This window comes from Aquarana catesbeiana, linkage group LG12, assembly GCF_042186555.1.
Source record: "Aquarana catesbeiana isolate 2022-GZ linkage group LG12, ASM4218655v1, whole genome shotgun sequence".
NCBI lineage: Eukaryota > Metazoa > Chordata > Amphibia > Anura > Ranidae > Aquarana > Aquarana catesbeiana.
Window position 1 is genome coordinate 105,181,220 of NC_133335.1, and position 26,574 is coordinate 105,207,793.

Below are 26,574 nucleotides of genomic sequence, written 5' to 3' on the forward strand. Positions count from 1 at the left end.
CATGGCTTTGTTTGTGCTCAGACATGTACTGTTAACTGTGGGACCTTATGGTGTGCGCCTTTCCAAATCATGTCCAATCAACTGAATTTATCACAAGTGGACTCCAATCAAGTTGTAGAAATATCTCAAGGATGATAAGTGGAAACAGGATGCAAACGAGCTAAATTTTGAGTCTCATGGCAATAGCTGTGAATACTTATGTACATGTAATTTTTTCGTTTTAAATTTTTTAATAAATTTGCAAAGATTTCAAACAAACTTCTTTCACATTGCCATTATGGGGTATTGTTTGTAAAATTTTGAGGAAAATAATGAATTGAGTCAATTTTGGAATAAGGCTGTAACATAGCAAAATGTGGAAAAAGTGAAGTGCTGTGAATACTTTCCGAATGCACTGTATGTACATATAGTTACGGCAAAATCTAAAATGATCCCACACAGATGAGCCCAGCTTGACATTGACATGACTGAACTTTTTAAAAACAAGTCCAGTATCAGTCATAATTCTGTGTGCTCTTTTGTAGTCTTCCAGTTTTGAATTTTGGGGAGACAGGATGAAGGAATGCTTTCAAAGATTTTATGTGTGCTGTGCAACTGTACCATGCTATTCTAGTAAGTGAATAATTTGGATAGTTTGGTCAATTGTAAGATGTTATATGCATAAAAATAACTATATATTCATGTTATCCTAGATACAATAGCTACCTCCTTTTGCTCCTCCTAATGCAGTAGACCATTGATCTAAGAAATACAGTAGTATAGATAGTAATATAAATAGTACTACTAATAATAATAATAATAGTGCCAACGATGATCTAAATAACCCCAAGTTACATAGTTACATAGTAGGTGAGGTTGAAAGTCCATCAAGTCCAACCTATGTGTGTGATTATGTGTCAGTATTACATTGTATATCCCTGTATGTTGCGGTCATTCAGGTGATTATCTTATAGTTTCTTGAAGCTATCAATGCTCCCCGCCGAGACCACCGCCTGTGGAAGGGAATTCCACATCCTTGCCGCTCTTACAGTAAAGAACCCTCTACGTAGTTTAAGGTTAAACCTCTTTTCTTCTAATTGTAATGAGTGGCCACGAGTCTTATTAAACTCTCTTCTGCGAAAAAGTTTTATCCCTATTGTGGGGTCACCAGTACAGTATTTGTAAATTGAAATCATATCCCCTCTCAAGCGTCTCTTCTCCAGAGAGAATAAGTTCAGTGCTTGCAACCTTTCCTCATAACTAAGATCCTCCAGACCCTTTATTAGCTTTGTTGCCCTTCTTTGTACTCGCTCCATTTCCAGTACATCCTTCCTGAGGACTGGTGCCCAGAATTGGACAGCATACTCCAGGTGCGGCCGGACCAGAGCCTTGTAGAGTGGGAGAATTATCTTTTTATCTCTGGAGTTGATCCCCCTTTTAATGCATGCCAATATTCTGTTTGCTTTATTAGCAGCAGCTTGGCATTGCATGCCATTGCTGAGCCTATCATCTACTAGGACCCCCAGGTCCTTTTCCATCCTAGATTCCCCCAGAGGTTCTCCCCCCAGTGTATAGATTGCATTCATACTTTTGCCACCCAAATGCATTATTTTACATTTTTCTACATTGAACCTCATTTGCCATGTAGTCGCCCACCCCATTAATTTGTTCAGGTCTTTTTGCAAGGTTTCCACATCCTGCGGAGAAGTTATTGCCCTGCTTAGCTTAGTATCGTCTGCAAATACAGAGATTGAACTGTTTATCCCATCCTCCAGGTCGTTTATAAACAAATTAAATAGGATTGGTCCCAGCACAGAACCCTGGGGAACCCCACTACCCACTCCTGACCATTCTGAGTACTCCCCATTTATCACCACCCTCTGAACTCGCCCTTGTAGCCAGTTTTCAATCCATGTACTCACCCTATGGTCCATGCCAACGGACCTTATTTTGTACAGTAAACGTTTATGGGGAACTGTGTCAAATGCTTTTGCAAAATCCAGATACACCACGTCTACGGGCCTTCCTTTATCTAGATGGCAACTCACCTCCTCATAGAAGGTTAATAGATTGGTTTGGCAAGAACGATTCTTCATGAATCCATGCTGATTACTGCTAATGATATCGTTCTTATTACTAAAATCTTGTATATAGTCCCTTATCATCCCCTCCAAGAATTTACATACTATTGATGTTAGGCTAACTGGTCTGTAATTCCCAGGGATGTATTTTGGGCCCTTTTTAAATATTGGTGCTACATTGGCTTTTCTCCAATCAGCTGGTACCATTCCAGTCAATAGACTGTCTGCAAAAATTAGGAACAACGGTCTGGCAATCACTTGACTGAGTTCCCTAAGTACCCTCGGATGCAAGCATCTGGTCCCGGTGATTTATTAATGTTAAGTTTCTCAAGTCTGATTTTAATTCTGTCCTCTGTTAACCATGGAGGTGCTTCCTGTGTTGTGTCATGAGGATAAACACTGCAGCTTTGGTTACTGAAGCCCCCCGGTTCACTCATGAAGACTGAGGAGAAGAATAAATTCAATACCTTCGCCATCTCCCCATCCTTTGTAACCAGATGTCCTTCCTCATTCTTTATGGGGCCAGTATGGTCTGTCCTCCCTTTTTTTACTGTTTACATACGTAAAGAATTTCTTGGGATTTGTTTTGCTCTCCTCCGCTATGTGTCTTTCATGTTCTATCTTAGCCGTCCTAATTGCACCCTTACATTTCTTGTTGCATTCTTTATAAAGTCTGAATGCTGAGGATGATCCCTCAACCTTGTATTTTTTGAAGGCCTTCTCCTTTGCTTTTATATGCATTTTTACATTGGAGTTAAGCCATCCAGGATTATTGTTCGCTCTTTTAAATTTATTACCCAATGGGATACATTGGCTAATGCCCTTATTTAATATGCTCTTAAAGCAAACCCATCTCTCCTCCGTATTCTTTGTTCCTAATATTTTATCCCAATTTATGCCTTTTAGCAAGGTTTGTAGTTTAGGGAAGTTGGCTCTTTTGAAATTCAGTGTCTTTGTGTTCCCTTCATGTTTCCTATTTGTGTGATTTATACTGAAACTAATTGACCTGTGATCGCTGTTACCTAAATTGCCCCGTATTTCCACATCCGTGATCAGGTCTGTATTGTTGGTAATCAGTAGATCCAGTAATGAATTATTTCTAGTTTGTGCGTCTACCATCTGACCCATAAAATTGTCCTGCAAGACATTAAGGAACTGGCGAGCCTTAAATGAATGCGCGGTTCCCTCCGCCCAGTCTATGTCTGGATAATTAAAATCCCCCATTATGATAACACTTCCCATCCTTGCTGCTAATCCAATTTGTGATAGGAGATCCGTCTCCACTTCCTCCCTCATGTTAGGGGGCCTATAGCATACTCCCAGTATTATTTTCCCCTTATCTTCATCCCTTTGGAGCTCTACCCATAAGGATTCCACCTCCTCTCTAGCTCCCTCAGTGATGTCATCTCTCACATTCGCTTGTACATTATTCTTGATATATAGGCATACCCCTCCCCCTTTTTTACCCTCTCTATCCTTGCGGTATAGGGCATACCCTTGAATGTTTGCCAGCCAATCATGAGAGCTGTTGAACCAGGTCTCTGAAATTCCCACAAAATCCAAATCCTCCTTGTACAACAGTATCTCTAGTTCACCCATCTTGTCCGCCATGCTCCTGGCAAGTAATTTCACAAAGGAGTTGGTCCTGGATAATAATCACTGCTATATACTGTATCTTTGAATTCTGATATACAGCAGGGACGGAAAGTATTCAGACCCCCTTAAATTTTTCACTCTTTGTTATATTGCAGCCATTTGCTAAAATCTTTTAAGTTCATTTTTTTCCTCATTAATGTACACACAGCACCCCATAGTGACAGAAAAACACAGAATTGTTGACATTTTTGCAGATTTATTAAAAAAGAAAAACTGAAATATCACATGGTCCAAGTATTCAGACCCTTTGCTGTGACACTGATATATTTAACTCACGTGCTGTCCATTTCTTCTGATCATCCTTGAGATGGTTCTACACCTTCATTTGAGTCCAGCTGTGTTTGAATATACTGATTGGACTTGATTAGGAAAGCCACACACCTGTCTATATAAGACCTTACAGCTCACAGTGCATGTCAGAGCAAATGAGAATCATGAGGTCAAAGGAACTGCCTGAAGAGCTCAGAGACAGAATTGTGGCAAGGCACAGATATGGCCAAGGTTACAAAAAACTTCTGTTGCACTTAAGGTTCCTAAGAGCACAGTGACCTCCATAATCCTTAAATGGAAGACTTTTGGGATGACCAGAACCCTTCCTAGAGCTGGCCATCCAACCAAACTGAGCTATCAGGGGAGAAGAGCCTTGGTGAGAGAGGTAAAGAAGAACCCAAAGATCACTGTGGCTGAGCTCCAGAGATGCAGTCGGGAGATGGGTGAAAGTTGTAGAAAGTCAACCATCACTGCAGCCCTCCACCAGTCGGGACTTTATGGCAGAGTGGCCTGACGGAATCCTCTCCTCAGTGCAAGACACATGAAAGCCCGCATGGAGTTTGCTAAAAAAAACACCTGAAGGACTCCAAGATGGTGAGAAATAAGATTCTCTGGTCTGATGAGACCAAGATATAACTTTTTGGCCTTAATTCTAAGCGGTATGTGTGGAGAAAACCAGGCACTGCTCATCACCTGTCCTATACAGTCCCAACAGGGAAGCATGGTGGTGGCAGCATCATGCTGTGGGGGTGTTTTTCAGCTGCAGGGACAGGACGACTGGTTGCAATCAAGGGAAAGATGAATGCGGCCAAGTACAGGGATATCCTGGATGAAAACCTTCTCCAGAGTGCTCAGGACCTCAGACGGCCGAAGGTTTACCTTCCAATAAAACAATGACCCTAAGCACACAGCTAAAATAATGGAGTGGCTTCACAACAACTCCGTGACTGTTCTTGAATGGCCCAGCCAGAGCCCTGACTTAAACCCAATTGAGCATCTCTAGAGAGACCTAGAAATGGCTGTCCACCAACGTTTACAATCCAACCTGACAGCACTGGAGAGGATCTGCAAGGAGGAATGGCAGAGGATCCCCAAATCCAGGCGTGAAAAACTTGTTGCATCTTTCCCAAAAAGACTCATGGCTGTATTAGATCAAAATACTAAATACTGAGCAAAGGGTCTGAATACTTAGGACCATGTGATATTTCAGTTTTTATTTTTTAATAAATCTGCAAAAATGTCAACAATTCTGTGTTTTTCTGTCAATAGGGGGTGCTGTGTGTACATTAATGAGGAAAAAAATGAACTTTAAATGATTTTAGCAAATGGCTGCAATATAACAAAGAGTGAAAAATTTAAGGGGGTCTGAATACTTTCAGTCCCCACTGTATGTTTCAACCCCAATTCCAAAAAAAGTTGGGATGCTGTGTAAAATCTACATAAAAACAGAATGCAATGATTTGCAAATCTTATAAATCCACATTTTATTCACTATATAAAAAATAAAACATATCAAATGTGTAAACTGAAAAAATGTAACATATTTAAAAAAAAAATAGAATTTTGAAATTGATGGCAGCAACACATCCCCCAAAAAAGGTCACTATAAAGCTAGCAAAGTACTAACAAGGAAGAGCATTTTACAACTAATTAGGTTATTAGCAACAGGTCAATAACACGATTGAATCTTTAAAATGCTCTTATTATACCCAGAGTGCCTCTTGGGCAGAGTAAAATGAGTTGGGGGGCGTAGCCTGGTCAGAGTCCAGGCTGAGGTTGCCACTCTATTCATTGCAGCAGGACATCATAGATGTGCGACTTCCAGGGGTCACCCTTCCTTCCTTGAACCTTTGCAGGAACCAGAACGGGCTCCATCCCCTGTCAGCACTCTAGCAGAAGCTGCGGATGCACTGTCTACATACCCCCTCCCTATTGAGCCTGAGCGGACCACACACTTTTCCCATGTCTCAGAAGTAAAGATAGGCAAAGGTCCACCAATCTGTGAAAAGCTGCATCTAAAAAATTTATAACAATTTCAGAATAATGTTACTCAATGTAAAATTGAAAAGCCTTTAAAATGGTTGTTAAGCCACTTAGTGTCCGTGCTACCATCCCCCCTGTTATAGTAAATGTTTTTCCCCGTGTATGTGTTTTGTAAAAAATATGCCACTATACACCTTATTTTATGGGAGATCACATGACCTGCTGCCTCTCTCCTCTCTCATTTTGACAGCAAAGTGGGAGGGGCTGAGAATCCCTCGCTGACGTCAGTCAGGAGGAGGAGAGAGGCGAGGTAACAAACGCTTTACATATATCATCATCTACAGCAGATGTTTGCAACCCTGTCCTCAAGTACCCCTAACAGGCCATGTTTTGGGAATTTCTCTAAAATAGCTGTCCAAAACACCAAGCCATACCAAGCCAGTGACTCTGATTTAAAGCACCTGTGCAAGATAAAGGAAAATCTGCAAACATGGCCTGTTAGGAGTACTTGAGGACAGTGTTGAGAACCACTGATCTACAGTACATAATATCATCAAAAGGTATAGAGATCCTGGAGAAATCTCTGAATGACAAGGCCAAAACTCAATAATGGATGCCCATGATCTTCGGGCCCTCAAAAGGCACTGCATTAAAAACAGGCATGATTCTGCGATGGCCAGGAATACATGATTCTGCATGGGCTCAGCAATACTTTCAAAAATCACCGTCTTTGATTTTTTGAGCTTGCGGTGCCATTCAAAAATGCAAGTTAAAGCGCCATCATGCAAAGAAGAAGCCATATCTGAACATGATCCAGAAATTCCTCTCTTCTCTGGGTCAGAGTATTTAAAATGATCTGTTGCAAAGCAGAAAACTGTTCTGTAGTCAGATCAAAATTTGAGAGGAGAGGGACTTTCTGTCTAGTAATCAACGCTCAGTTCAAAAACCTGCATCTCTGATGATATGGGGGTACATTAGTGCGTATACAGTGGCAAGCTTGCACATCTGGAAAGGCTCCATCAATGCTGAAAGATCTATCCAGGCTTCAGAGCAGCACACAGTATGCTCCCGTCCAGGGGACATCTTTTTCAGGAAAGGACTTGCATATTTCAGCGGGACAATGCTAAACCGCATACTGCATCTAATACAACAGCATGGCTTCGTAGTTGTGTGGGTGCTTAACTGGCCTGCCTGTAGTCCAGACCTTTCACCAATTGAAAGAAGACCCAGGACTGTTGAGTAGATAGAATCCTATATTAGGGCAAGAATGCAACAACATCTCTCTTCCAAAACTACAGCAAATCGTCTCCTCAGTTCTCAGACATTTACAGTGTTGTTAAAAGAAGCAAGGATGCTACACCATGGTAAACATGGCCCCGTCCCAACTTTTTGAGAAGTGTTGCTGCCATCAATTTCAAAATTACCTTATTTTTCTTAAAATTGTAAATTTTCACAGTTTAAACATTTGATATGTTTTCTATTTTCTACTGTGACTAAAATATGGGTTTTAGGAGATTGCATTCTGTTTTCATGTAGATTTTGCACAGCATCTCAACTTTTTGGAGTTGGGGTTGTATATGCAGCTGCTATACCTCTTATTTTGTTTGAGATATTGAGATGCATATTTATTCAAACAATGGTGGAAACAACCTACAGGTATGCCATATTTTTTACTTCATGGTGCTTAAATATGTTCTAAACAGATGCTACAAATCTTTTTATACTAATTTAAAAGCAATATTATTAGTAGTGAGATTTTATGTTTATTAAAATAATATCTGGTGAACCTCTCATGAATGTCCTAAGGCACTTACTGTTATGCCCTGTGCACACGATCGGACATTGATCGGACATTCCGACAACAAAAAATCCATGGATTTTTTCCGAAGGATGTTGGCTCAATCTTGTTTTGCATACACACGGTCGAACAAAGTTGTCGGAAAATCCGATCGTTCTGAACGCGGTGACGTAAAACACGTACGTCGGGACTATAAACGGGGTAGTAGCCAATAGCTTTCGTCTCTTAATTTATTCTGAGCATGTGTGGCACTTTGTGCGTCGGAATTGTCCACACATGGTCGGAATTTACGCGAACGGATTTTGTTGTCGGAAAATTTTATAGCCTGCTCTCAAACTTTGTGTGTCAGAAATTCCAATGGAAAAAGTCCGATGGAGCCCACACACGGTTGGAATTTCCGACGACAATCTCCGATCGCAACTATTCCGTCGGAAAGTCTGACCGTGTGTACAGGGCATTAGAGGTTGGCAACGCTTGCTCCCTGTCTGCCAATTATGCTGTTGTTTTTGAAGATTGCAAATGGTAGTTTTTAACATTATGCAGGCACTGTTCACAGTTGTCACCATCAGGAAACTAGTCCTGAGAAATGCATTGTAGCCATAACTTGAAGTGCATGTATGTACACAGGAAGTGGCTCCAGGAGACCAACAGAACTGAGATGCAACAAAAGATGAAAAAAATCTGAAAACAGAATTTAAATGAAAAAAAAAATGTGTTTTAGTTACGGTTTACGAATACTTCAGTTATTCAATTGAAAATAGCGTGTTGTTCCACTAGAACAGCAGCAAAGGGCTGTGTTTATAGATCTGAAAGTTCACAGGATATGAGTAGGCATGTATATATTGACTGCCAGAAGGAAAGAAGTTGATGAGTGAAACTTTTGCTGTCCACTATATACAATACTGCAGCATACATGGAACTGTACAAAGCAGAAAACTCGTTAAGATTTATTGTCCCTCTACACCTCAGGATTGCATTTGGATGCTATTGTAAGGTGCAAATTAATATCTAATTTTCATATCTCATTTAGCTGAGCTGATAAAATATTATGTATAAGTAATATGTAGTATCAGTGTATTATACAAGCAGTTGCCATTGACATGTATGCTTTCTTTTTTCCATCCTGCTGTATTTCAATTTCCTAGGTATTTCAGAGAAGTTCTGGCTCCCTCTTTATCCCTCAGTTTTATAGTGAACAAACCACAGCATCCAATGTGGTGCCTCGTCCAGCACAGCTGTGGTCCAATGAGGCCACCATAGAACATGGAGGATGGAAGGTAACAGCTTGTGTCCTGGGCAGCCTGGCCCAGTGTGCTGTGCACTTCTCACCATCTACCTCTTCACCTTAACTCCTCCTATTAAAACTTTGTTAATCAACTAATGCCTCACTTCCTCTCTCCTTCACTTCACCGAGAGTACCAAATCAGCCTACTAATGCCTTAGAGCACAGTAAGAGCCCTAATGCCTGTCACGCCTGTTCACATCTTCAGAACAGCCATGAGGGATCACATAACTGCATGTCTACCCCCATACTGAAAACTTCTCACTGCTAACACTGAAGTGATAGCATGAACTTAATGTTAGAAGGATAAACTATTATCTGAAATTGGTTCCGATTTTTCCTGAACCCCTTTTGATATGGTACAAAGATATCCTTTCAGAGCTGTTGTAGCTGAAGTCAAAATACACAACGTTCAATTTAATTTGTAATGACTTTAAAAACAGCCTATTTAATGTACATATTCTTTAGTATTGATAAATCCAATCAGCAGACAGATGAAAAAATTTGATTAAATTTATGTGTGTATTTATTAAAAATAAATGTTTTCATAGAGCTAGCCTAAGTACCTGAATATGTCTTGATTTCAACCTCTTGTTACCTCATGCAAAGCAACATTTAAAGGGGATTACTGTGAGCCAGTCAGGAGGAGAGAGTACAGGGCTGACCTCATCAATGTGCTGCTGCTCTTTCAATTCCTAATCAGCAGCTTAGCTTGTCTCCTGTACAGAACTGTATTGCTTAGCACAGTTACATCTGCAAAGAGATCAAAGACCTGGCTGTGCTATCTGCCAGGGGTGCATGGAAAAGACAACTGGCCTAAACAGGTTTGCTACAACTCTAGCCGGAAAATCAATCCAGCTGATTCTGGAAACCAGTAAACGCCTAAAATTACTGCAAATGTTAGGTTAATGCTGAAGATATCATTTAAATATATTGCTTTTTAAGTTATGCTATCAGAGAAAATTATAGTAAAACAATTATATTAAAAACAATTAATGATAAACTGTGCGTGCCCACTAATATCCATAAATAAATGTAATTAAACTAATATTCATAAATAAATGCAATTAACAGAACTATATATTCCTAAAAATTTATCATGACACACAGAACTGGGACTAAAGTTACAAGTGACAGTGTTGTATTCAGTAAATCCTTTAGGGCACTTTCACACTGCAGTGGTGAGGGCATCAGCGATAAAGCGCTGCTAGTTTTAGCGACACTTTACCGTAGTTTTAGCTGCACTTTTCGGCCACTAGCGGGACACTTTTAACCCCCGCTAGCGGTCGAAAAAGGGTTAAAAGCGCCCACAAAGCAGCACTGCCATTGATTTCAATGGCAGCAGTAGTTTAGGTTCGCTAAATACAGCGCTCCCGCACCGCCCCAAAGATGCTGCTTGCAGCACTTTTTTCCTCGTCCTGCAAGTGCATTGCTCTAGTGTGAAGACACTGAGAGCCCATTCACACAGGGGCAACACGACTTCCAGCGCGACTTTCGGAGGCAACTTGGACACGACTTGAGTATGAATCACAGCACGACTTGGAGCAACTTACAACACAACTTGAAGTCGCCTCCAGGACAGGGAACTTTACAAGTGGCCAATCAGAGCTTATCAGCTGTGTGTGTGAAGGAGGGGGCTGGCTGTTTAGTGGAGTAAATTACTTTCTGTTTCCTTTCTGCTTCCTGTAAAGTTGCCTCAGTATGAACAGTGATCAAACTTGGAGGCAACTTCCATTGAAATCAATGGGTACAAGTTGCCTTCAAGTCGGATTGAAGTAGTACAGGAACCTTTTCTGAAGTCGGAGCGACTGCAGTAGTGTGCATTAAGACAGATCCATTCATTTACATTGATTTTTTCATGTAGCGCGACTTGAGGCGACTTGGGGCGACTTGAAGTCGGATCCAAAGTTGCCCCTGTGTGAATGGGCTCTTAGGCTCTCTCACTGGGCTGCAGGTGAGACAGTTTACAGGTGCTTTATAGGTACTATTTTTAGCGCTAAAGCACCTGAAAAACACCTCAGTGTGAAGGTAGCCTTAAGGCCTGAGCTTACCCATAGACTTGCAGTGAGATGAGAGGGACAGTAAAGCAGTTAATATTTTTTTTTTTTTTTTTTTACTAATTAGAAGTATGTAACAAGCAAATTAATCTGCCTCTATGTACAAACTTAAAAAATATATTAACATTTATTATTAATTTAATAATAACATGACTTCACTTATCTTGTGGAGTGCCCAATCAAAAGTACTGCATTATAAGTTGTTCATCTTGGAGCTGAGGCTTGTTGAAAAAGTCAATGCATTTTGAGATATGTTGGTCACTAGAGAGGTTGTAGTAAGGCCTTGTACTCCAGCTATTGTATAGCAAAAAAAGTGTTTGTGGCTGAGGGCCTTCTTAGCAACCAGTCCATCTTAGAGCATCAGGTTGTTTAACCAACCAGGATCTTACCTTATCTTCCCTACCAATAAGCTACCATGTTTTATTGTCAAAGCTTAATTGAACAAGCTGAAGTTAGAACCTGATTGGTTACTATGCACCAGTTTTAGTAAATCTCCCTCGGTGAGTGTTACCAATGATGCAGTTCCAATTTATACAATAAATAAAATACCCTTGTATTGGTTAATTTTGTAATAAGTTACATGAAAACTATAGTTTAGCTTTACTTGTTTTGAAGCATGTATAATTTACAGTACTTATAACATTATCTGTATTATATAAATTAGAAAGTACAGCAAAGTCAAAACTGGCCTAAAAGGATTGATTTAAAGGATAAGCTGTTTCATCTACTGTAATTTTTGGAGCAATCGTACAGCATTCTCCTGGAATTTTTTTTCATCACAAGACTAATTAGGGAGTTAACTGATGTGCCTACAGAGAGCATATGCTACACATGCTCATCATTTTAAGTTTTACCAATAACTCATTGGGAAATGTATATCTCAAATTAAAATGTCAGGTGTAATTTTTGCCAGTCTTCCACTTCACTCTACATTCTTCTGTTTAAATAGTCAGAACTCCTCTATATTCTGTATATCTTCTATCTGCTGTCTATGGGTCCAGAAATAAAGTAGGAGTCTCAACGGTTTCCATTCATACTATGCATTCTGTTGATTTCCTTTTTCTGTTTTGGACTGTACATGTATTATTTGTTTCTCCTGGCTGTTGCATTTGTTTGGACCTCAAAAGACTGTCTTCTTACTAACAACACAAGAATCATCAACAAGAGTTTTAAGCGCTGGCAGTTCATCTCTCTTGGGTATGGAAGCAATTTTCACTTGTTTAACCTTCTCCTTCACAATGTGAGGCTGCACCTCTCTTGCTCTCCTTCCTTCTTCGCTGGATATGTCACTGATTTATTTCCATGTTAACAAGAAAGAGATTATCGGACACAAATGTTCAAAGGGACAGTCCTGTCCTGCTAGGCTGTACAACTTGCCAGGAAACCTGACACATCTATGGCTTTCTCTGCTAATTTAAATTCAGCTATATCTCTTCAGATCCAGGTAAGTTGGAATTACAGGCATTAATAATGCGTATTGTGCAAGCACATAAACGTCAACAGACTTGTTCTTAATTAATGCGTCCTAGGAGATAAAGTTTTAAATAACTAAGAGCAGTTGTCCCAAGGCATATCTAGGCTCGATAAGTTTGTGCCAGGTTGTCCTTTGGCATGCCCCAATCTTTTTTTTAAATAGTCTTATTGGCTGCCCATCATAACAAACTACATGAAGCTGGACTCTTTAAAACTGTAGGATGTCCTAAGCTTTATGACCCATGTAGGAATGTGCACCTATTTTGTACAGTATACCTTTACCTCACAAATATTGCCCAAGCCTTGACATGTTAGTCTTCATACTCTGTGGCATTCCCACCTTTATAAAGTGCTAGTTCTCTTTATGACCTGCTAAAAATATTCTATTTGATCCACTGAAATATAACAAACATTAACTGACTTGTATTGAAACGGTTACCTTCTAAAAAGTCCCTTCCATACTAATGCATGTTAGCTGTCTTAGATAACGATCATGATAACTGAGGATTACCATGAACTATAGACAGATATCTGTGAAACTGCTTTCACTCCTCTTATTACCTATATTTCAAATTAATTTGCTGATTTATTTTAAATTAAACATTTCAGTATTGTCATTGCTCTAAAACATTTTAACTGGTGGCATCAGTTTTATTGTGTACATTTTATTTAGAAAAAATTCTCCTGTCTCCTCTCTAGGAATCATCTGATCCTTCTTTAGTCAGCAGAAAATTCTCCTTACCACAAATTATACTAACAGAGTGGAACTCCAATCAGACGTCATCTGTAGGAGTTGATAATCCTACATGTGGCAATCATGTTTCCATACCAGGCAGTTATGATGCAAGTGAAGTTTTACTAGAGGAAGTGTCAGAATGGTCATACTCAAGAGTAACTAACCATGGAGAGATTAATGCTGGAGATCAGTGTAGACTACCTTTGTCCTGGACAGGTGATCTAAATTCCATGGACAGCTCTGTTGTGTACAGTGTGGACTCCCAGGATTCAAACCTGCACCAGACAGACTCGGGCATTGTAGGCTTCATAATCACAAATGATAGCATTGTTTCATTGAGACCAGAAGACAAAACAAATTTAGAAGAAAGTGGACATATATTTTTAATGAACACAAAATCACTGGGAGGTTTGTATAATGAAACGTTAACAAAAAACACCAGTGATCAAACTAAACATGAATGTAAGCAGTTACTGGACATTACACAGAGCAGATTGGTGGGATTCAAAGGACTAGATAAAGTTCAAGATGTACAAGGAATGGTTCATGAGAAAAATGAAAAGTTTGTGGAAAGTAATACGCACAAATGGATACCTGAAAGCAATTGTGGTCACCCCAATGTTAACAAACATCAGAAGGTACAAGAGCTATTAAAGTCAGTAACACCAATGCCAAAACCAAGGCAACTACAAAAAGAAACAAAGTCCATAAGTTCAAAGAGTCTAGTTTCTAAACAACACAGCATAGCCTTGTCACATGCCATACAAGTTCCTTCCAATCTAAGGGTCATTGATGTTCAGAAGATGATTAATTCTCATTATGAATCAAAGAACAGTTCTTTGGATGTATTACACAATAGTGTAAGTGAGGACAACAGTAAAAGGACTTGGAAGAGCATGGACATTTGTAAGAACACATACAAATGCTTGGATAATCTGGAGGAGAGTATTCGAGAACTTGAGCTTACCATAAATTTATTCCCATTCCAGTCTTCAGTCCCTGAGAAAAATGCTCAACATGAAATTCAGGAGTACGCTGACAGTGGGTTTGATATGAAACAAGAGAAACATGATTTACCCCATGTGAATGAGAATGTATCTGCTGTAAAAGCTTTCCCAAGCAAAAGTAGTAAAGACCTGGATATCAGTGGATCAGCCAGAACTAAACCACCTTTGCTACCAAAACCTCAGATCTCTAAGGTTTCATAACTGTTTTCTTTACCATCCTATGTGTGCTGCATGATGACTACTTGGTCTGATTGTGTATATTGTATAAAATGTATTTTAAATCTACAATCTCTCGCTCAAATTGAATGTAAGATTTTGTAGGTACATAAGGTTTATTTCTGCCCAAAAAATTCTTTGTTAACCCAAGTAGTGTATTAGGCTCTGCTACTAAGTACTGAAATGGTCAATTGTTATTCAGAAAACCTATCCGACATCCTGATGTTATGGCCTAAGGTAATAAATTAGCACACCAGTAAACCTCTTCTAAAATGTTCTTATTAAAAAACTTAACATGTGTTAAAAGTGGGGAAAAAAAAAAAAAAAAAACATCATCTTAAAGGGTTTGTTAAAAGCTGAACACGTAGCCATAAAGTTGAACTGCAGATAGATATAACATATACAAATTATTGGAACCCTGTATTCATTCATCCTTAAAGGCAGTTTGGTAAATTGTGTAGGTTTAGTCATGTTAAACCAGGCAGTGTGTTTGTCTCTGCTCAAAACTACACATTGAAATGGTCGATCCTGATATGATAATCACCATCTTAAATGGGTTATTAAACGTTGAATATGTAGCCTCAAAGTTGATAGTTTTGTATTCTGTAATACACTACTAAAATGCATTTAATGATGTAAGTGCCTGAAGTTGACTTGGTATCAGCCTTTTGCAGACCCTGTAGTAAAGGGGAGAGAGCAGAGTGACAGAGCTGATCTTATTAGTCTGATGCTTTTTATCTTACTGTTCAGTCAGAGAGTGAGGGTGAGAAAGTGATCTCTAACTCTTGCTGAACTTTAGTAGGCAGTGTGGTGTGGCCGAGCTGTGTAAATCTATAAACTGGGTGGACAGATAAACAAACCCTTTTGCAAGTAAAGTAGCTCTGTTATATTCAACTGTTTGCCCCGTGTTCAGTTTTAACGAGTTTGTGTAATTCTCACTGCCTTAAAGCTGAACCGCAAACATATAAAAAGATAAAGAAAAAAAAAGCAAATTAAAGGAGTTCTGTAATATAAACGATCAACCAACACTGGAAATAAAAACTGACAGTACCGTAGAGAAAGCTCAAAAAGATTTTAAAAAATTTCAATTAGGGCTTTTAGCCTTTACCAAATAAAAACACAGAACACAGACTACCATACCACACTACCATACCACAACAGCTGCCCAGACTACAATAGTTAGGTGGTGCACATAAAGTTATGCAATGGGGAAGAACAAGAAGGGACGTACAGAATCTGGAGATCATAGGTGGCAGTGATAGGTATTTTCCACAGTATACATGGTGTTAGACACTGGCCACACCTTTTCCTCCAGGTGGGGCACAATTTGTCTTTCCCAGAAATAAGCAGGAGTATGTTTTCTAGAGAAAAGCTGCATGCAGGCTGTGATTGAACATGTCTGCAGGTCTGAGTAGACCGAGTCTGTTCTCACAGCTAGCCAGGCCCCTAAATAACTTGATAATGCTTATTGGACTGTAATGAGACTTACTCCTGCGAGGGAACCCCTTTTTTGTTTGCTGCAACACTGACAAACAAACATAAATAGGGAGCCCTTTTAAATACACTTTGGCATCTGGATTACCTCTCTGCTTGAATCTGATCGTTCATAATTGGTGGAGGATGCAGGCACTCGCTCTTCTGATCCCAGCTGAAAAGCAAGTTTGCTTGTGGTGAACTGTGTGCACCCTGTTTTATAGTGCCATTGCGCTAAGAAATTGTAAATCACTGCTGACACATGCTTTTTCCGAGACAGTTTAACATTCTGCTGAATCTGTAAAACTGCTGTCTGTGTTCTGGGAGAGAGGCACAGTAGCCACTGCGATCTTGCGGGCAACAGACTGTTGTTTAAAGGTGCAAATACTTTAGTCTGTACCCCTTAAAGGAAAACAGTGCACTGCTGTGTACATTTTGAAAATGCAGCATGGAAGACTTGATAAAGGCAATACTCCAAGCTAATGCTTCACAGCAACAAGACTTATCAGCAGAACCTGGCTTAGCAGCACAAAATCCTGACACCACAACAAAAAATCAATAGACCGGCTTCCCAGCAACAGCAGACAAGTGCAAATCAGCAACAGACTAATGCAGTTCAGCAAAGAAACAAATTGACTGTTGGCGGCCAAGCTGGTGAGCACTAAGACTCAGGTAACTTGCTTTGACTCAAGTAGTAGACAGAGATCTATAGGCCTTCACAAAAGTGATGCAGCAGCTGTCAGACCAAACAGGTGTTTCCACTGTTTTCCCTGGTTTCCCAAAGTAAGCCACCTTCCACAAAGAATGATAACACAAGATGATGTGGAGACCTTCTTATTTACTTCTGAGAGAACCGCAGAAGGGCAGACCTGGCCTAAGAAACGCTAGACAACACTTACTGCACCATTGTTAGTGGGAATCTTCCAAAAGGCGTACTTCAACACGGCATCTAATAACACACAAGACTATATTAAAAGCAGGATCTTGTGGCATCCAGGAGTCACAACTTTAGTGAAAGTGCACAGCTAGTGCTAAAAGGTGAATGGGGCTCCCCACTGCCAAACTTCTGAAATCAAATCAATCTGGTCAGATGTTGGCTGCAGCCTGAAGTGTTTACAGGGCCACATTTTGTGGAGAGGGTCAAAATCTACTGATTCCTGTGGGCTCTACCTCTAGAGCTATGGTAGTGGGTGGACTAAGCTGATCTAAAATAGGCTAATCAATTGAGGACCTCAGATCCCTAACAAACAAGAGGCTGGCTCCCCTAGCAACCGTTTCAAAACCACAGCTGGTAAAGCCCAAAAAGGGAGTCACAGAGGCTGGCAGTGGTCCAAGAGCTGCGTCCTGTTAGGAGGCCCTATCTGGAAAGACTGGTTGGAACCTTTTGACTTTTCCAGTGTTGGTGTAGTGAGTGGGGTCACATTGCTGCCGAGTACCCCCTGACCAAAGATCCTATGGAGGATACTTAGACGGCTGTCCTTGTTTGTATGATCTGGAAATGTTGAACTTTGGGTAAAGTGTGAACCCCCCCTAGACTCTAGAAGTCCAGTTATTCTGGTGCATAACTGGCTCGTGAAGCCTGAACAGATGGCCAAGCACCACACAGTCTCGTTGTACATTGCAATACGGGTAAAATACTTTTCATTGTCGTGGTAACTGTGCAGTGGGAAAGAAAAGGGCCCTGAGCCTAAAAATATGGTGACTGTGGAGTGGGCAGCTAACATTTTGGAAATAATGCAAATTGGATGTGGACCTTCTGCATCCAATTCATGTAGCAGGAGATTCTGATTGGCTCTTTCTCGGTTCACACATCTCCACAGCGGCTCCGGTGCAACTGGCACAGAAGCCTTGTGCGTCTTTTGGTCTGTTTCAGGTCTGAATTCAGCTCAAAATTTGAGCTGAAATCGGACCTGAAACGGTGAATGGAGACACTCCGGACTCCTGCTGTGAGTTGCTGCATGTTCTAGTGTGAGCCCAGCCTTAATGATGGTGCTGATGAAAATTTATCTCTGCCTCTAGCAATCTTTGCTGATGAACCAGAAGTGTCCCTAGAGACCCTCGAGGGAGAATAAGAGAAGGGGGAGAAAGGGAACAAAAGGAGTAAGCTGAGAAGAATAGTTGCTCAGGGACTGGATATCAAGTGTAAGGTGGTCCAAGGCTGGGTGTGTAACCTGAGGGAGTTCTGTAGTTCTGGAGACCAGAAAAGAAACATGAGGGTAAGAGAAGCCTCATGGAAATCACCAAAACTCCACTTATTTGGTTACCATAGCAGTAAGTTAGAGATTCAGTGATCTGGCCATCCCCATGCATCCCAGATTAAATCGATTTATCCCAGTTAATACACACTCCAGAGAAACCTCCATAGAGGTCGATAATTGCCATGGCTGCAGTGAGAAAGTCTGAGGTGGCATGCAAATATAAGAGGGTATCGTCTATGTACAGTGATATGCGTTCAACTAAGTGTCCCACCATCAGGCCACCCGCCATGTCTGAAGAGCGAAGAAGTAGGGCCAGGGGTTCAGTCACTAGGACAAACAGCCCTGGCAACAAAGGACAGCCCTGTCATGGAGGACAGGGTGCCATTGGTCCGTACCCGAGAAAGGCCCGGAAAATCCCCCTTATGGAAAAGGGCTATATTAGTATACAAACATCGGATGTTGATGTCTGTGCCCTTACCTGGCATGAATCCAGTCTGATGCCCGTGTATTAAAGACAATATAACAGAGTTCTAACGATTGGCCAATATTTAAGTCAACATGTTTGCATCTACATTAAGAAGTGGCCAGTAGGAGGTACAGAGTTTAGGCTCCTTCCCAGGCTTGGGCACAACAATAATAGCCTCCGACATCAAGGGTGAAAGGCATCCAGTATCTAATGCTGTTTGGAGGATTGGAATAATAAGGGCCTATGATCCTTAAATTGGTTTAGTAAAACTCTGTAGGTGGGCCATCAGGACCCAGAGTACCAGCCTGGGGGGATGTAATCACAATTTGGACTTCTTTTAAAGTGATAGAAGCCTCTAACCACGGTCTAGCCTCGGCAGACAGAACTGGGAAGTGAATATCATCTATCTCAATCTTTTTTTTTATTGAACAAGGTAATAAAGTTGTTACAAACATTTGCATGGTGGTATACATCCATTTAACCTTGGATTAGAAATAATGATTGTTATAACTTTTACATTTCTCCTTAGGTATCAACCTATATATAATGTGGGATTACTTTGTTATGTTAATGGCTAAGTCACTCTGCGTCTTCGGACTTACCCGATCTCTCAGTATGGTTGCATCCTCCGAGCTATCAACTCATCTGTGTATCCCATCTGGTTCAGTATCCAGTACAACATGTTAGAAGGATTCAATGGTTGTGTATAATTTATAGTAATTTTAGTAACTTTAGCAACCTTTATACCTTTGGTAACAAAACAATTCAGTAACATAACATAAAGGTAAGTAACATAAAACGAACAGAACAAAATGAGAGAAATTAGGATAGCAATCAGTCGGAGAACTCTATTTTTCAGAACCATGTTCTCAGGGCAACCTGACTATAATATGTCCAGTCGCCCTGAGTACCAGTTGTTCCATGATGACCATAGTTTAGACACCTTTTCGTATTTCCCCATTGTTGATAAATGTAGTACTTAATATGTAAAAAAAAACAGGTGACCCTGCGGTATGGTATCTATCAAGCAGATGTGTGTGGTGATAATAGGGTCAAGGTGGACGATAATGCCAATAGCCAAAAATGTATATAAATATAAAAGAGAAAAGGAAAAGGAATTGCTGCCTCTACATATTGCTGCCACCTAAGTGGAGCAAAAAATGGGGTTAGAAAAGGTAGAATTGGTGCTATTCCTCTCTATTTCAGTATAGAGGAAAGAAATTGCCTTGCAGTTTATAAAACCTATAATCTATCCCAAATCAAACCAAATAAAAGCAAAGAAAAACAAATAAACTATAAAAGACTGGTGTTATATCCTCTGCCTTTTATATCAGGCTGGTGGATCGAAACCATAAACATATGGGATGGTTTGGTCTTCCTTAGAAGATGTTATGGGACCCAAATCCCAAAGTGTTAAACCCCCTGTATATCTCAGACAGGGTGAGGGTAATAGATAATCACAGTAGTGTGGACTCTAAGCAATACCTAATGCAAGAACCAACAGGGTAAATGAGGTGTGTGACACCCTCTGGTAGTTGTTTGGGATGGTTGATGTGTAAAAAACTTAAAGAGGTGAATCTAAAATGAAATTAAAAAAAAAAAGGAATAAAGCAAGGTGAACTAATGTGTTACCACCTCTAGGATAGGAAGTGTTAAAATATATACCTTATTATGTTCAAGAAAAAATAAAAAATAAAAATAGAAAAACAAAGACATATGTGTTTGACCCTCTGTATCAGAGCCCAGACTTCAGAGTGATGTGCCTTATTAACTGAATATATTTGGTATTAGGTAATATATCTGTTGTGGAAAGCAGTGAAAGTGAAAATGAAAATAATAAAAATAAAATAAGAACATACATGTTTGACCCTCTGTATCAGAGCCCAAACCTCAGAGTGATACACATTCAATTATTAAATAAATATACTTAATATTATGTAATGTGTCTTTTGTGAAAAGCAGCGAAAGTGGAGATGGTGTGTTACACCCTCAGGTGGTTGTGAAAATTATTAGTGTCAAGAGCCAAACTAGTTGGACCTACATAAAATATGTATAAGGCAAGTAAAGCTAGTGTGTTGTACCCTCTGTGATGGAGGATATTAAATATATAGAACTTAGTGCAATCAAAATAAAAAATAGGAGTGACATAAGTGTTTGATCCTCTGTGTCAGAGCGCAAACCTCAAACAGGTATACCTGGATAAAATCTTATGTAAATGCCAGATTATAAAATAAACAAAATTAAAATAGTACGTTAATACAAAATTCAATAAACACAATTCCAAATAAAATTAAAAAGTCCAACAATTTAGGTGATATATGATAGAAAGTGACTTTGTGCTTCAGACCAGTGTTCAGTGACTGTTCGTGAATAATTCTGATTTTTCTCTCAGGTGACAATGGTGCCAGGTGACTTTTATCCATGCTGATGATATATTGCACTCACCAGATAGCATCACCCTCCAGGGGTATTAGGCGTTCACAGTATTAGGCACTGTGTAGCTCTGGAGCCTGCTGGATGGTCTGCAAGTCAGATACTCCCGATGATGTCTTGATGACGAAATGCGTAGGTCAGTACTGTACATCTTCGCATCACTTTCGGTCAGAGTGGCAATTGTTCGCATACAACGCCAGCTCCATCCATTTTACACTATTTTCTTGCTGCATGTTGTATGTTGACTCAATGTGAGTATACACCCATATATTTTTTTATCCTAAATAAAGTTTTTTTAAAACAATATCACGCTCCTCTCTCCTGCATTTGACAACCTGGGGGAGAGCCAGTATCTGACTTGCAGTCCATCCGGCAGGCTCCAGAGCTACACAGTGGCTAATACTGTGAACGCCTAATACCCCCGGAGGGTAATGCTATCTGGTGAGTGCAATATATCATCAGCATGGATAAAAGTCACCTGGCACCATTGTCACCTGAAAGAAAAATCAGAATTATTCACGACCAGTCACTGAACACTGGTCTGAAGCACAAAGTCACTTTCTATCATATATCACCTAAAATTGTTGGACTTTTTAATTTTATTTATTTGGAATTGTGCTTATATATTTAATTTTGTATTTACGTACTATTTTAATTTTGTTTATTTTATCTGGCATTTATGTAATATTTTATCCAGGTATACCTGTTTAAGGTTTGCGCTTTGACACAGAGGATCAAACACTTATGTCACTCCTATTTTTTATTTTGATTGCACTAAGTTCTATATATTTAATATCCTCCATCACAGAGGGTACAACACAATAGCTTTACTTGCCTTATACATATTTTATGTAGATCCAACTAGTTTGGCTCTTGACACTAATTATTTTTACAACCACCTGAGGGTGTAACACACCATCTTCACTTTCGCTGCTTTTCACAAAAGACACATTACATAATATTACGTATATTTATTTAATAATTGAATGCATATCACTCTGAGGTTTGGGCTCTGATACAGAGGATCAAACACATATGTTCTTATTTTATTTTTATTATTATTTTCATTTTCACTTTCACTGCTTTCCACAACAGATATATTACCTAATACCATATATATTTCTTTTAATAAGGCACATCACTCTGAAGTTTTGGCTCTGATACAGAGGGTCAAACACATGTCTTTGTTTTTCTATTTTTATTTATTTATTTATTTATTTTTCTTGAACATAATAAGGTATATATTTTAACACTTTCTATCCTAGAGGTGGCAACACATTAGTTCACCTTGCTTTATTCATATTTTTTGATTTTTTGATTTTTTTTTGTTATTTCATTTTAGATTCACATCTTTAAGCTTTTTACACATCAACCATCCCAAACACCTACCAGAGGGTGTTACACACCTCATTTACCCTGTTGGTTCTTGCATTAGGTATTGCTTAAAGTCCACACTACTGTGATTATCTATTACCCTCACCCTCTCTGAGATATACAGGGGGTCTAACACTTCTGTGGTATTTTTGACACCATAGGGCTTTTTGGGATTTGGGTCCCATAACATCTTCTAAAGAAGACCAAACCATCCCATATGTTTATGGTTTCGATCCACCAGCCTGATATAAAAGGCAGAGGGTATAACACCAGTCTTTTATAGTTTTTTATTTGTTTCTCTTTGTTTTTATTTGGTTTGATTTGGGATAGATTATAGGTTTTATAAACTGCAAGGCAATTTCTTTCCACTATACTGAAATAGAGAGGAATAGCACCAATTCTACCTTTTCTAACCCCTAGTACTTCATATGTGCCATGCGTGTGAGTGGTGGCTAGTACTTCTAATATATTTGGGGCCTCTATGTCTTTCCAGTGTCTTAGAATTGTTAGCCTAGTTGCTAGCAAAATGTGTGATATTACCGTTCTATGAGACGGTGGTGTAAATTCTAATTCTAGTGAGAGTATAGCCAGTTCTGGTTTTAATAAATACTTCAATCGTGTAATAGTTCTTATGATGTTTTCTATCTGGGACCATAGCGGTTTGTTCTTAGGGCAGCTCCAAAGAATATGAAACAAAGTGCCATATTCTCCGCACATTCTCCAGCATTTAGGGGAGAAGTTATGGTATATCTTTGAGATGCAATAAAAAAGTGCAGCGCTAAGAATTTGAAAGTCTCAGATACCTACTGTCCTTGATGGCATAGATATCAATCGCAATCTCTGGTTTTGTCCATAAAGAAATTATAGTGGTGATCCAAAAGGTGTAGTGAATATATGTTATATAAATGTGACTTTAATGAAGAAAATTGATAGAAGATCCGCCACCATATATTCTTAAAGGCTTACCGGAAGGATTGAACCCAGATGGATATATACCCACTGGGTCAATCAGACTTGGATAATATTAGACCCGGAAGGCAACTGCCACAGAAGACACGAGTTCCAGGGGACCAGAAAGACTTCCGATAATGTATTAAAGGGGTTTACCCAAAGAGGTTGATCACCTCTGACACGCTTCTTCTGGAAGAAGCGTGTCAGAGGTGATCGACCTCTTTGGGTAAACCCCTTTAATACTTTATTGATTGATATCTATGCCATCAAGGACATTTTTTTGATGTAGTGATTACCATCTTTTGTCCACTCATTTTTATTTTCCACTCATTGTTTTATATTCATTTTTTCATATGAATTTATTTTCATTTGTTTTTTGCACAGTCACTGTCTATATATATATTTACTATTCTCAGTAGGTATCTGAGACTTTCAAATTCTTAGCGCTGCACTTTTTTATTGTATGTTACACTTTTCATAACTGATCCCCTGCTGTGCTGGCTGCTTTCATTGTTTTAAAGGGATAGCGCGGTATATATTTTTTTTTCCCATATCTTTGAGATGTGACTAGGTGTTAGGTATCATCTAAGGAAGATTTTTTGTTGCATTTCCCATAGATTGGTGCTTTTGGTGGATGTGTAAATAAGTTTAAATGTTTTTGCCCATTGTTCAGCTGGATAGGCTCGCCCCAATTCATTTTCCAATGCTATCATGGACTGTGATTTGACACATTAATTTTTCTCTTGAAGACCTGAGTATAAGATCGATATCCCTTTTAGTTTGTTTGGGGTTTGTGTATAGTATTGGGTTATCTTTGAGTAGTGTAGTTATAGTGTTCGGATTTATTTTTAGGAGTTGAGTAACCTGAATGTGTTTGTATTGTTCTGTCGTTGGAAGACTATACTCCTCGTGTAGGGTGAGAAATGACTTAACTGATGATTCGTCTACTATATCTTCTACATATTGGATACCTTTCTCCTTCCATGACTTTAGATTAATGTCTGGTATGATGTGACTAAGTGCTGAAATGGGTAGTTTTAGTGGCAGTTGCACTCCGGACCATTTAGGGTAATTCCTAAGATGTCCCCAGGCTCTTAGTGCTGCGAGTATGGTTGGTGATAGTTTAGTATCTAGAGAGGAGTTGAGATGAGCTGTCATTAAGAAGTCTCTCAGAGACCCTTTAGTAATTTGTTTGTTCTATCTCTGCCCACAGTGTGTTGGATTCGGGGTCAAGGGTTATCCGTCGAATTTGTGCTAACACTGTTGCAAAATAGTAGTCTTGAATATGTAAATGTCCCACCCCTACAGCTCGTCTATGTTTTATTAGTCTGCTGAAGGCACAACAGCCTTTTTCCCTTTCCACATGTACCTGTTCAGTATGGGTTGTAAGGAGTTGAAGTAGGACTTGGGCAATGGGATTGGAAGAGTTCTAAAAAGATATAGCAGCTGTGGCAGAACTTGCATTTTAAAAGCTGCTAGTCTGCCTAGCCACGATAGTTCAGTCTTAGCTAGTGTCTTTAGTTTACTATCTAGGGATTTCAAAAAGGGGCTGTAGTTGAAAAATATATGACTTAGATTCATTTACCTCGTAGCACAACACACTATTGAATGTTTGTAAAGCTTTGTGGACTGTTGCCAAGGAAATATCTACTTTGGTGAGCATCAAGATTATGTTGTCCGCGAATAGGCTTATTATATGTTGTCTCTGACCTATTTGTACACCAGATATGTGTTGATGTGTTCTCAAATGGGCAGCCAGTGGTCCCATTAACAAATTGAAAATCAGGGGGGAAAGAGGGCACCCCTGCCTTGTCCCATTAGTAAATTGGAATGGGGTGGAGAAATCTCCTGATATGAACACTTGTGCTGATGGGTGTGTATATAAGGCCATAATGGCTGAGTATATAGATCTGCTAAATCCAAACTTTCACAGAACCTGAGAGAGAAATTGCCAATGAAATCTGTCAAACGCCTTCTCTGCTTCCAAAGCAAAGAGCAGAGAAGGTGTTTAGTGGTTATCAGCTATGTGAATCACGTTGATCAGGCGTCTAGTGGCGTCAGACATTAGTGAACCCTGATTGGTCTATATCAATAATTGCAGGAAGGATGTCCATCAATCTAGTAGCCAAAAGTTTTGCATATATTTTGACATCGTTATTCAATAATGAAATAGGCCTAAAGTTTTGTGGGGAATCTGGATTTTTACCTGGTTTAGGTAATGCGATTATAGTAGCTTTTAACATTTCTGGGGGGAATGATGAGGAGGCAACAGCAGAACCGACGATTCCCACCAAGTGTGGGGTTAGAACTTCTTGAAAGGCTTTGTAATATTCCCCTGAGAAGCCATCTGGACCTGGAGATTTGTTGAGTGGCAGTGATTGTATGATTTGGCTTACTTCTGCATCTGTTATAGGGGAATTCAGTATGTGGAGGTGTCCTGTGGTCAGCTTAGGTAGTTGAAGTGTTTGCAGGAATGTTTCTATAATTTCTGGGGTTGGTTGTGGTATAGTAGTGTCGTTTTTAAGATTATATAATGAGCCATAATAGTGGCTAAAGGCATCAGCTATATCTTGCGGGTGTTGGTGTTTGGTTTGTGTCTTCGGGTGTATGATATGTTGAATGTGAGTCCTGTATCTGTATCCCCTTAATTGATTGGCTAGCAATTTTTCTGCTCTGTTGCCGCTGGTGTAGTATGTCAGTTTTAGCTTCCTGGAAGCCTTCTCAAAGTCCTCCAGTAGCATTAGTCTCAGCTCTGTGCGGAGTAATGTAAGTTGATCTATCAGTGTTTGAGAAGTTTGGGACATGTTTTGTTTCTCTAGGATTTCAATTTGACTTATAATTTTCATGGTTTGCTGTTGCCTCAACCTCTTGGCTCTCGCCCCTTGTTGTATCAGAACCCCTCTGGCGAACGCCTTATGGGCATTCCATAATGTGAAAGAATCCGAGACCGATTCTTGATTGATTGTGAAGAACTCCCTCAGTTGCTGCTCAATATACATCTTGGTCGGGCCATGCTGGAAAAGCCTAGGGTTAGACCTCCAAATAAATGTGTTTTTGTGAGCAGATGAGTCCCCCACTTGTTGCTCCACCGAAGCATGGTCCGACCAAGTCACAACATGGATCTTAGCAACTTTGCACCTG

The 26,574-nt window shown here is 39.6% G+C and overlaps 1 protein-coding gene across 18 annotated transcripts in view; it reads left to right on the forward strand.

Moving 5' to 3' along the window:
• Window positions 1-26,574, forward strand: part of SRCIN1 (SRC kinase signaling inhibitor 1) — a 1,023,634-nt gene that overhangs the window by 956,788 nt on the left and 40,272 nt on the right. For 7 of the 18 annotated variants that reach the window (XM_073608242.1, XM_073608247.1, XM_073608244.1 and 4 more), the window contains 2 exons: window positions 8,913-9,044; window positions 13,279-15,365. The exons of 3 other annotated variants lie outside the window; for them this stretch is intronic. In XM_073608242.1, coding sequence (XP_073464343.1) covers window positions 8,913-9,044; window positions 13,279-14,523 — 1,377 coding nt within the window. In that variant the 3' untranslated portion in view covers window positions 14,524-15,365. Of the gene's footprint in view, window positions 1-8,912; window positions 9,045-13,278; window positions 15,366-26,574 lie in introns of those variants that run through there. 8 more of the 18 variants (XM_073608254.1, XM_073608252.1, XM_073608255.1 and 5 more) reach the window with 3 other exon arrangements.